This window comes from Dermacentor albipictus, chromosome 3 (assembly GCF_038994185.2).
Source record: "Dermacentor albipictus isolate Rhodes 1998 colony chromosome 3, USDA_Dalb.pri_finalv2, whole genome shotgun sequence".
Taxonomy (NCBI): Eukaryota; Metazoa; Arthropoda; class Arachnida; order Ixodida; family Ixodidae; genus Dermacentor; species Dermacentor albipictus.
Window position 1 is genome coordinate 108171379 of NC_091823.1, and position 13344 is coordinate 108184722.

At 44.3% G+C, this 13344-nt stretch overlaps 1 protein-coding gene across 2 annotated transcripts in view; it reads left to right on the forward strand.

The window, feature by feature from the left end:
• The window catches only part of LOC135904875 (uncharacterized), a 116543-nt gene that overhangs the window by 72717 nt on the left and 30482 nt on the right, over positions 1-13344 (forward strand). For both annotated transcript variants that reach the window (XM_070535920.1, XM_065435863.1), the window contains exon 6: positions 11546-11661. In XM_070535920.1, coding sequence (XP_070392021.1) covers positions 11546-11661 — 116 coding nt within the window. The remainder of the gene's footprint in view (positions 1-11545; positions 11662-13344) is intronic.

The window sequence follows — 13344 nt, forward strand, 5'->3', positions numbered from 1 at the left end:
AAGAAGCGGACTCAAGGAGCACGACAGGCTTAGCATAATTCAAGCCCTCCTAACTAGCCGTATCACCTACGGAACTCCCTACTTGAAGCTCAAGCCGCAGAAATAAAAAAACTCAATGTCGTCATTCGAAAGGCAATCAAAGTAGCCTTGACGCTGCCACCCATGGCATCAACGGAGAAACTCCTCCGGCTCGGCGTCCACAATACATGGGAAGAGCTTGTCGAGGCTCATAAGATCAGCCAACTAGAGCGGCTCAAGCTCACACCTACCGGACGTGCAGTTTTGCGCTACCTCAACTACAGTGAAAGCTACAGTGCAGACACAGACCAGAAAGCAAGAATCCCACCTGCAGTCCGGGACTGCATCAGCGTTGCAAGTATACCGCGCAATATGCATCCAAATTATCATAAGGAGCGTCGCCAAAGCAGAATCCGCGCACTCAGCAAGAAATACGGGAGAGACCCTCATACGAGGTACACCGATGCTGCCCGGTATATTAAACGAAATGCCTTTGCCCTAAGCGTCACGGATCACCAAGGCAAAGAACTTGCAGCTGTCACCATCCGAGCAAGAGCCCCTGAGACTGCAGAGGAAACGGCAATTGCTCTAGCAATAACAACTTGCCCTGAAGTAGCAGTAATACTAACAGACTCCCAAGCAGCAGCTCGCAACTATCAAAAAGGCCGCGTATCAGAAACAGCGCTCAAGATACTAAGAAATCACATCGCACGCGCCCCGCTCCCCGACACCTACATCGACTGGGTTCCAGGCCATCAGGGCATGACAGGAAATGAGGCGGCACACGCCGCTGCCCGCGAGCATACCAGCCGGGCTTTCCTGCAATCCCACACTAGGCCGGCCACCAACGTTGATGACATCGCCCTAAAGTACTCGGAGCTTCTGCAACACCACCGACTCAGCAGAAGAACGTACGCTTTGCCACACAAGAATCTAAGCAAGGAGGAAGAAGTCATCCTGCGCCGCCTACAGACCAACACCTACGTGCACGGAATAATCATGCACAGACTGTATCCTACGCAGTACTCGTACATATGCCCCCATTGCGACGTTCCAGACACCCTGCAACACATGGTCCAGGATTGCCCACTGCGTGGCACACCCACAGACCCTACCTCACAAGCTCCACAAGACGACTCCAAAGAAAGCCGCTCCATAGAAGCACAAGAAGAGCGCCCCAAATCACCGCAGATCCATACCATAACCGAAACGTGGGAGGCCAAGCTTTCCTCCGATGACCTGGACGACCAACGCAGTCTCGTCGCCCGGGCCAAAGAGGCAGCCCAAGCCAGAGGGTTCTTGGAATAAGGAATCCTCCCACCTAGGGTGAACCGGGTTCTGACTCGGTTTACCGTTTCGGAAAATAAAAGTTTAGTTCTCTCTCTCTCACCAGTCACCCTGTCGAGGAATACCTGGGACCAGCACTTCGCTGCTATAATTGCCAGAGATTTGGGCACATGGCGAAAACCTGCCGTAGCACACGTCGGTGCAAAATCTGCTCAGAGGATCATGACCACAAGGAGTGCAAGTCAGTTCTTCAACCAAAATGTGCAAAGTGTGCGGGGAACCATGCCGCCTCCTTCTCAGGCTGTCCTCAGAAAAAAGCAGCGGCACGAATGCGTCGACATGAGCTCATCCATGGAAGACAACCGCGACGCAATGAACCCGCCCCAAACCTTGAGATTGTTCATCCAGTGCCAGATCACCCACCTCAGCGGGCACCGGAACCACCACAGCCAAGAGCACCAACAAGCTATTCCTCCTCTAGAGAACAACCAACAGGGCAATCAAGAGACCAATCAAGAGGATCACAGTCAAGTTCCCAGTCTTATGCATCAGTGCTACGGAAACCCAGACGACAACAGGCAGAAAGTAACACACAAGAAAGCTCCAGTACTCGCACACATTCATCTCAGCGACCTTACTCATCTACTGCAGAAGTAACACCAGCTAATAGCGAGCATACCACAGCATCGGTGACACAACTGATTTTGCCAATGCTTTTCGCAGCTCTTAAGGCAATCCTATCTGCTCTGCCGGAAGCAAACAACCTACCAGAAGTGAAAGCCTTGTTACCTCTAGAAGCACTATTGTGTCAACAATCCGGGCCCAAACTGCGGCAGGCACTACATGAATAACCACTACAAAAATGTCTCCATATTTCAGTGGAATGCCAACAGTCTTCGAAGGAAGTGTGCTGACTTTCGTAAACTACTTGTGCAATACAACTTCCCAATACTTTGTATTCAAGAGGCGGGAATCAATGACGACTTTCGCCTCTCAAATTATTTGATATACAAGACTTCTCGTCAAGGTGCTGTGAGCAGAGTGCTCCTGTGCGTCAGAAAGGACCTACCATCTTATCAAATTCAGTCCAGTGATTCAGACTTCCCGGAATTCATCGCATGTAAAGTATCCTTTGGCAAGCTCTGTATAACAGTGATTAATCTATATCTACAACCTTCAAACCGCATTTCAGTAGAAGCGCTAGTGGATATCTTCAAGATAGCTCATTCTAATGTATTTATATGTGGCGACTTCAATGCACACAACATCATCTGGGGCAGTGATCATTGTGATGCACGGGGTAACGTTATAGAGTGCGCCATAGATAAATGCAACTTGACTGTTTTAAACGATGGGTCGCCAACATTCCTTCGTGGATATAATTACTCAAGCTGCATAGATGTTACCCTGTGTTCACATGACCTAGTGAATGGTGTGGGATGGACAACAGATATGGAAACGCGCGCAAGTGATCATTTTCCCATCCTTGTTAACCACCCTAGCATGTACTGTGATATCAGACGTTACAGCAGACTAACCAACTGGCAAGCTTTTCGGTACCGCCTAACGGATCAAATTAATCAACATGCAACAGTGGAAAAACTTACAGAATTTTTGCAGGACAATATGAACATATGCACAAGGAAGGCCCCAATTCCAAAAGATTATGCTGCAGTTGACGGAGAATATGAACACCTAAGAGCCATCCGACGCCGATCCGAAAGAGCTTACCGACGGAGCGGAAGTTTAGAAGCATACAGAAATGCTCAGAAAATACACAATGTAATGCGAAGACGAATGGAAAATCTAGGCAAACGGCGCTGGCGCGACTTCTGCGGCACGCTGTCTCCTCACACGGCTGTCCCACGAATTTTTCTAGTAATTCGTTCTTTAAGCGGACCTATAACACAGAGCTTCCCATTTCGTGCTCTCGCTGTAGCACGGGACACGTGTGAAATAATAGTTGCAGATGAATTTTGTGAGCTTATTTCCAGACCCGCTTTCTCATCGCAATGTGCAGAGTTTGATATTTCAGTAGTGTTGGCTAAGCGCAAAATTACTGCTTGCTACTGGGCCCAACATCCTCAATTAGATCATACTTTCACATTAAGCGAGCTTCAATGTGCAATTGCATCATGTCGCCAAAAGTCCGCTGCTGGGCCGGACGGCATTACGTACAATATGCTAAGAAACCTCGGACCGACAGGTACAAATGCTCTCTTAGACATCTATAATAACTTATGGATAGAGGAAACTGTACCTGACTCTTGGAAAGTCGCTCGAATCATACCAATTTTAAAACCTGGTAAGACGCCCTTGTGCCTTGAATCCTTCCGCCCTGTTAGTTTGACAAGTTGTTTATGCAAAGTAATGGAGAAAATGATTGACGCGCGACTTCAATGGTGGTGTAATGAAACGAATGTGCTGTCCAACTACTTAGTAGGTTTCAGAAAACATAGATGCACAATGGATGCAATATTAGATATAGTAACCTGTGTGGAGCACGAGCGTGCACGTGGGAACATGACTATAGCAGTATTCCTAGACATCAAGAGGGCATTTGACACTGTTAGTCACGTTCATGTTTTGCGAAGCATGTTGGAACTTGGACTGTCTGGCAGGTCCTTGCGATGGATTTCTGAATTTCTATCAGGTCGCAAAATCTTTGTTCAGACGGGTGAAGGAAAGAGTGCTGAACATGTTGTCAAACAGGGAGTACCACAGGGAAGCGTACTCAGCCCCTTCCTTTTTAACTGCGTCATGGCTGATTTACCAAGAAGGCTGCCATCACAATTAAAATTTTCACTGTATGCAGATGATGTGTGTATTTGGACATCTGGGTCTAATGCTCAACTACTTCAAATGGCATTGCAAGACGGCATAAATATAATCAACAAGTTTTTGAGAGAGAGAGGAATGGTACTATCACACGCAAAGACAGCTGTATTGCCCTTCACTCGAAGGCAGTTAAAAAATTTCACTCTTAATCTGGAAGGACACCCTCTAATGATTGTCAAACAGCATCGATTTCTAGGCATAATACTTGATAGGCAGCTATCCTGGGCACCCCATATAAAGAAACTCGAAAACGAGGTCAATGCCGTAGTGACTGTACTTCGCAGACTTGCAGGCACATCATGGGGCGGATCAGTATCGTCCATGCTGACTGTTTACAATGCATTATTACGACAAAAAGTTGCGTATTCCGCGCCCATCTTACACGGACTTTCCCACACTTCAGAAGAGCGACTTCAAAGACTTTTAGCTAGAGGACTACGCCTATGTCTAGGAGTTCCACGAGCGACTTCTAGTTCTCTTGTAATAGCTGAGGCTCGCCAATCACCATTTCCAGTTATGCGAACTACAGAAACATGCCGGCATTATTTCCGTCTTCAAACCCAGCATAAAAACCACCCATTGGCTCTAGACATAATGAAACGAGATAGAAGTTATGCTCATATAGAAATTCAAGAAAATCTTCACATATTGCCAAGACATGAATTTTGGAACTCAGACATCGAATATCCTCCATGGCTGCTTACAGTTCCAAAAATCGAATTGTCAGTAGATGGGATATTCAGCAAAAGAGACATGTTCATTCGAGCTGCTCAACAACTAGCGCTGTACCAGATATATATGCGGTATTCAGGATACACACACGTCTATACAGATGGCTCCAGTACAGCAACATCTTCAACTTCATCATTCATTATACCACACCTCAACAAACAAGAATCATTTAAGTTAACTCGTGCGACTTCGTCTACAACGGCTGAACTGTTCGCAATCCTAGGTGCGATAAAATTTATATTGTCAGTAAGAGATGCGCAAAAATGGGTAATTTTCAGTGATTCACAGGCGGCTCTAACATCACTCTGCAACACAAAGGGGAAAACATTCAGTGACAGTATAATATATGAAACACTTAAAAACCTCACAAAGGCAAGCGAAGCGAAACATGCAATAGCATTCCAGTGGATACCAGGGCATTGCGACATTCCTGGCAACACAGCAGCCGATGAAGCAGCACGACAAGCACACCTCATAGATGATACATCTCCGCTCCCAATATCAAAGGATGAATTACGCTGCATTATAAGGACAACGTCTCTCAAAATGTCTAGAAACACTTGGTTTGACCAGAATTCTAAGAGCTCGGACTTATACCATATTGATCCATTTATTGAATTCAAATTTTCATTGTCATTAGATAGAACTATGGAAACCCTTATTCATCGATTAAGGCTAGGCACTGCCTACACAAAGCATTTCTTACACAGAATTGGCCGTGCGGAAACCCCCGAATGTGATTGTGGATTTGTAGACGAAGATATATATCACCTCCTTCTAGATTGCCCACATCACGACACACCAAGAAGCCGACTTAAATCAGCGCTAATTAAATTAGACCGCAGACCTTTCAGTTTAGGGAAAATTTTGGGCCCTTGGCCAACAACGGCCTTGCAGAAGAGTGCTTTAAAAGCACTAAAGAGTTTTCTTGAAGACAGCGGCATTGCTGGAAGTTATTAGCGCTTTCATTGTTCTCTTCATTTCATTGTCACTGTGTATATCCATCTGTTTGTGAATTATGTTATGTTGACTGTTCTGTTGTGACTGTATGTGATATTGCATTTACATAATGTATATACCACCCGCTGACTAGACAATGTGTTATTAGGCGGAAATATCTTTTGCACTTTTGAGACTTTCATCTACATAAGTGTGGAGACATATACATTGTATTTTGTATGTACCATGTGTTCCTTACGTCATAGTGTTCCTGTGGAAACGCTGCGTGATAAGTCATGGTGCTTGTGTGAAAAGACTATTTGATATGTAACCTTGAACCTTGTACGATGTGTGACGGAACCACTCAAGAGATGAGGAGTAGCCGGCGCCTTAAATTGTGCGCCAACATCTCCTTATATCATATCAATAAAAAAAAAAAAAACTCGTGCAAAAAAATGAGATTTTCTTTGACCGGGTCCCGTTTGAACGCCAGGTTTACCTTATAAATATAAAAATTAAACACGCGGATTATATTTGCTTTCAAAAATAATTCTGAAGTATCATAATTATATGGCACATTAAATAGGGCTCAAGCAAGATTTTTTTGTTTTTTTGCAATATGCGCATTCTTTCACGATTTGTACATCTCTTCGTACCACATAACGATAAACAATAATATAACGAAGAAGAAAAGAGTATTGTAAACAAGAAGCTTTATTTTGAAAGGTAATATAGCTCTGTGTCGCGCCATCGTATACTAACAACTCGGTGTAACTTGCCTAACACGGATTCAATGTGCATATTCCAAAGCATACTTTGTGTGAAGATGACTCTAAGTATTTTCTCACTATACGTACCATTGTGATTCTGTCGCATGCATGAAGAAGAATGATGCGGCCACAGTTTATTTGATTATATTTCGGCCTGGAAATCACGGCTTTAATCCTGTTTGTATTAATTTGTAGAATGTTTGCCGCTGGCCATTCTTGCAGAGTTTTTAAAGCAGCGTTGTCTTTATTCTGAAGGCTACCTGTTTCAGGTGACGAAAAAATAATGCTAGCATTGGCAGCGTACATATTGTATTTCGCCTCTCTGTAGATATATACTAGGTCATTTATTTGCACTATAAAAAGAAATGGGCCAAGAATATGGCCTTGAGGAACGCCTCTACTGATGTGTTTTAAATCTGAGCGGCAATTCTTTATTTGGACGTATTGATAACGATGATCTAGGTAAGATTTAATCTGGTTTAGACAGTGCCCTCGAATACCATAAGTTTAAAGCTTTTCAAGTAATATGGAATGATGGATGCAATCAAAGGCTTTAGTGAAATCAATGTAACGGTCGAGCACAACATCCTTGTTTTCACATTGTAATGGAATTAATTCTTTTTGTTGAAGTAGGGCTAATTCCGTAGACAGGCATTTCCTAAACCCAAATTGGACTGTGGATATAAGATTGTGCTTGTAAAGAAAATGGCATTTGCATATGTATTTGTTTCTCTAACATGTTTGGCTGTAGTAGGTGATATTTAGATGGGTTTAATGTTTTATGTCGTTTACGTCACATTTCTTAAACAGCACCGAAACTTTTGCAGTCTGCATCATCCTGGGAAAGATAGCGCTCGCAAAAGCGATTAAAGATATAGGTAAGATATGAACAAAGAAAATGGCCAGGCTTAGCTTGGTTAAGCCAAGAATGCGTTGCATATTGCGCGAGTTGGGGCCCAGCTTTTCCTCCAGCTGTCGTGACGTCACATCACGTGGTTGCGCTAAAGGTCAATGGTGGCTGCCCGGCCGCGCCCAAGGGCTGAACTGAGTGATTGCAATATGCAACGCATAAAAATAGAAGCAACTTAATAACAAACATAGCAAACTTAAAAGGGAATAGACCCACATATGAGACGCGCAGCAATGAACAATGGCTCATACCCTCAATGGTGGCTGCCCGGCCACGCCCAAGGGCTGAACAGAGTGATTGCAATATGCAACGCATAATATCGAGCACATACTTGATTAGACGAGCCTGCCCGCTTCAACATCGCAGCTTGACTTATATTTAAGTGAAAGGAGAATGACTGTACCTGTGGCTCTGTAAATGGGTGAAGGAAAAGTGGCATAAAACCTCGAAATATCAGCAGATGCACAAGTATTACAATGGTTCCCAAAATAATCCCTAGAAGTATTTGCTACAGCACTGCCCGATATTTTGTTTCCACCGAGAAATAGCTTTACCACGCGTGCTGATGATTTTCGGCGATTTAAGACATTATTTAAGACATTATTTGCCTTTTCCACAACATATCTGGTTTATTGGAGCAGCAGTAGAATTGAGCATGAAAATGGCATTTCCTGTGCGATTTTAGTTCTGTTTAGTTTGTGACTAAGTGATTTGTATCCCTTCAATATGCTTGGATCATTGGTCCTGATTATCTTGTGATAAAGTGCACTTCTTCAATTCGTTTTAAAAATTCAGAGGTTATCCTTGGCTTTCGTATATTATTTTTTACCCTATCTAAACTTCTTTTCTTGAAAATGGCGCTTATATATTCGAGAGACCTAATGAAAAAGCTTGCTGTATGCGATTTCAACGTCATCTCTTTCGAGAATTTGGTTAATATCACTTCGCAGTAATTCAGCTCTGAAACTATCCAAATCTGTTTGTGTGCCATTTTGAAAGGAAACAGCTCATCTGAAGAATGTAGCCGTGTCGGTGTGGATCGTGCTGCTTTGAAGCTTCCACACATTATATTCAGCAGATTGGCACAAAGTTATGCTGCAAAAAAAGTAAACAAAAATGGGCATCAAATGAACGAGCTGCGCCTGCGTATACGCACTTTTTTAAAAACGGCAAACATACGACATATTTGTAACTATTTTCGCATGGCGGCGACTGTTGCGTGATTCAGGAAATTGCTTCGCATTGTTACTTTGTTTGCAAATGGCTTTGCAAATATAGCATTGTTACCGCATGCTATATGTTTCATGGTTCTTGCTTGCGTAGCCTTGCGTTAAGTAAACTTCATTTATAGACCAGCGTTTGTATTGTATGGGTCACCTCTACGTTCCCCGTTGCGGGAATGAGGCCATGCTGTCCCCTAGCTGCTGTTTAGTTAATGAGGAGTGGGATGGGAGGCAATACTGTCTTCCTAATCTGTAGTGTTTGGTTATTTCATTATATTTGACCATGCGGTTTCTCTCCGCAATCGCCCTTCGCGTTATCCCTGTCCCTGCTCCGCTAGCTATAACTATCGAGCTAGGGTGTGTGTGGTTTCGTTGCCCGGGAGTGAGGAGTGGGTGGCCGTCCATATGACACGAACGTCACGCTCCTCGAGAAAGTTAGTCAGGATCCTTAGCGCCTCTTTCGAGACCCTTCCCTTAGCGAAGTTATGAAGCGCCGTTTTGGAGTCGCTGTTCATTTTTTTTTTTCGTGAGCCTTGCCCTGCGGCAACGATGTGCTTTGAAAAAAAGTTCAGCGGTAGTTCAGCGATAAATGCGAGATAAATGCATTAGCATTACGTCGCACCTTTTTGAAGTCTCGGATCCATGATGTAAACCGCGTTCATCACACTGCAAGGTGTTGTTCAGTAGCTCCTTGGAGAGGCGTCCTACCTCTTTGAGGAGCGAACATCAAGTGACGGTGGTCCGGAGCAGGCCACATGCCCGGCTTCCCACACGTTGACGCTCCTTATGCTAACGCAATAAAAAAAAATACTTCGCGCTTGTCATCACGTAGAAATTGCGGCAGTAGCTCAGCGAACTTACCGGCCATGAGCCAAGCATATAAACTGTCGCTGGTCTGCTCGTAGCTTGGCAGCTCTTAGCTTCCTCTCTCGTGTAGCCCTCTTTCCAAGGAAGACACTACAGGTGGTTGATGTAACTTATAGAATCAGGAGGAATACACCTTGAACAGCTTACTCACTTTTCCGGTGTTTGGAGCCCAGACCCCAGTGACGGGAGATGTAAGGGCGTCGCCATCGCATGTTATCCGAAGAGAGACTTTTTTCGCCCAAGAAAGGTTACGCGGAAGGGAGCAGACACCATGGTGGGATTTAGTTATACGCTTCTGTGTTTCCCTAAGCGGCCAGACAAATTACACGAAACTTATTTTGGTCGTTCCTTCGGTGTACGTCTGGAAGGTCGCAGAATATACTAAAAAATTGCACCATCGATCACATTCCGTGCGGCTGCTATTCGATGTGTCGAGTGTTTCCCTGTGCGTCTACTGGGATGACGTCCACGTATAGTCAGGAGGGCACAACCAGTTGCGTGCGTGACCATATTTCCTTTCAGAGAGCAGGAAGCCCCAGAACAGGAAGCCAGAGTCCCTACATTGCTTAATATGGCCTAGTGTTGCTATACATTTTTTTTCAAAGCATTACTTTCAATGTCACGTGCCTTCGCACGTGACGTCATGATCCGCAGCACGCAAGCACTGCACGCCTTATATGGAAGCTTGTATTGGATGAAAAGAGTTGGTTGGCCCTGTTGAGGCACACCTCATCCGCTCTATAGTGCGGCACTCCAAAGCTGAGGAGATGTGTGTACGTATACGAGTCTAGCACACTTAAAGGCGGTAATGCAATCTTATATCGGCTGCAGAAATCTCTGGGCACCGTCACAGAACCTACACTGATGACATTAGTAACCACTGCCGTCATTTTTTTTCTAATTTCTTAGGGTGGTTAGGTAACACCTTGAAAATAACCATAAGAGGAAGCTTCAGCTCGGGCCGAACTCCGATGCTACCTATCCGAATACATGAAAAACGCCAATTGCTTTTCTGAGGTACCCGTTGGCGCAATCTTAATGTTGCATTTTAAAGTTAAAGTTATATTCTAGTGGCTGTTAGAAGCGAAATTTTGATTTAGGGCCTGAAGTTTTTACAAGAACTTCTTAATAAAACTTGTAAGTTAAGAAAATGGAAGCCCGATGTTTACAACTTGTCCCTCTGCATCAAAAACAGCTATCGCCTTTATCTAAACTGCATCTGTTAGAGCACATAAAGCAGACAAATTTGATATATACATTTACAGCTTACGGGAATTCGTTTATGTCAGATGTGTACAAGTGGTTTTGCAAAAGTCAGACTCGCATAAGAACAGCATGGTGTAGAGCGGTGGATGATGCATCAATTTTTTTCCGCTTTACATGTACCATTAGATGTAGTTAACAGAATTGTGATATCAGTTTCACTGCTGAATTAAAAAGGTGCTAGGTTCTAACCTTTTTTCTTTCAAATACAACAAACCGCACCAAATTTGGTGCAGTGGCTGCTGACACAAACGACTTTTCCTTTCCCATGTATTGATATAAAAACCCCAGAGCTAAAGCTTCCTCCTAATATACAATCTTAACAGATGGCAAAAAATGGAAACACTGCAAAAGCATGAGATTGGTTCTCGGCTCTTTCAATTTTTCCTTTCTTTTTTTTCAGTGCCGTCCAGACAGAATTTGACCGACTCCAACGGGAATGCCACGTTAGGCAATCAGCACTTGGCGTCCACGAAATGCTGCTTACAGTTTTGATGTGATGTGATTTAGTTTTCAAACATCGTAATCCTAAGTGCTTGTCGATGTTGCCCTAATATGAAGCTTTGTGAGCGGGTGTACATAACTAAGCAAAAATTTTGCAAAACCGCAATTTCAGAATCACGCTAATATTTATGTCTTGCGAAATCGCTTAAGTGAAATCATGTCGTGTATACACTTCTTTTCTATTCACTATGCAGGTTCCTAACACTGCCAAATCCACGCTGCAAACCCTGGTCTATCACCTGATATCCTACTGCAGAAACGACCTGCAAAAGATTCGCATGTTTTTTCGCTGGATTGCGGAAAACATCACGTAAGTAAACCTTGCACCAAATATGGCAATCGTCTTTTTCAAAAAAGGAAAATGGGGAGGGTTCGGAGTTAACGAGTAGTGTTTTCCCAAGGCATGTCGTTTGCTTGAATTCCATGATTTTAATCTTAATAATCTACGCGGACGCGTGGCAAAACCAAGGCGAACGTAGAAAGCCACCGCCTCTGGTACACGACCTCGGAAACTCAGCGCTCAACGCAAAAAAAAAGAAAGAAAGAAGAAACGGAAAAGAAAGACGAAAAAGACTCAGAAAAAGTAAGCACAAGTTCACGAAGCACGCAGTGCACGTTAGTGTGTGGGTTCTCACCCGTGCTCTTGGGACAAAGAAACGACAAAACAGTAGTACAAATAGTCACAAGTGCATGTATTGCACCTTTCATAATGCTTGCTAGCCCAGTTGCTATCCACAAAACATGCCGATGGGCGCGCATCAAATCGCGAAGTCCGACTCACCGCGATCTGATAACGAGCGAATATGTTCGCCCAATGTTGGACACCAACGCCTGGTCGTTCTCGCTAAGGTCACGCGAACGGTGGCGCGTTCGAACGATCGTGTTCGTCCATTCCGGGGTAGGCTTCGCGAGACGGTCTCGCAGAAGCGTGGATCGGCGCACGCGCAGAACGTCCGCGCAGCTTGCCGAATCCGAGCCAAAGAAGATAGAGCCTTCTCCTTTTTTGCGCCCAAGTAACCCGGCCGTTAGGTGGCGTTAGCAGAGCAACACTCATGCCATTTCTCGCACTACCCTGCAAGCATACCGGCTGCGCAGTAAAGCCACACGGCGAAGCCGAATTACAGGAGACGGGAGCTCTGCGAGAAAACGACATATAAGGGGACGCGTGAGAGTCGCGCATCCCCCCAAGTGACGCTACGTTCCTTTGCACACTCCTACCAAGTACCGTGCTGGAAAGGAGACCCCTACATGATAACACCCACAAAACATTTCCCTATTATGAGGGCCTCCGACACGAAGAAGGTGTGTTTGGAACAGCGAGGTAAATAGCAGGAATTGATCGTCGGTTCGCAATGTTTATTGTAACGGCGCTGTTTAGAACTAGCCATTAGTAGCAATAATTATTAAAAAAATCGTGGCAGTGGTTAAGGCAGAACGCTGAGATAGTTGGTTTGAGTTGTTTGGCATGCTTGCAGCACTGAAAAAGAAACAAAGACAAAACAAAACGAACTATAACACAAGACACGATGCAGACAGAACTGATGATGTTCGTTCAGCGCCCGTCCTGTCTGCTAGCTACATGTTGTACGTTTCTGTTTTTTCATCATGCTCATCAAATACCTTTAAAAAACTGGTGTATTTGGATATCTGTAGTATGTACGAAACATTATGTGCATGTGATATTAACGCATGGGCAGCCATTTGCGTTATAAACGCGCTTTTTATCAGAACAACACCATTTCCTTCACGGCTAGTCGGACCACTGGATAACGTATAGCTAGGGCAAAAACTAGAAATAAGAGTTAAACGAGCTCTATTTCGTTCAGTGTGGCCAACAACACGACACGGGACAGGCGAAGGGCAAGTAAATTACACATAACTACCGCGGACTCAAAACAAGTTATTCCAGGCAAAAATCTGCGTATATGTACGTCGCAAAAGATGACAGAAAGACTCACTAAAAAACAAAGAAACCTAATGCTCACGAAGAGGC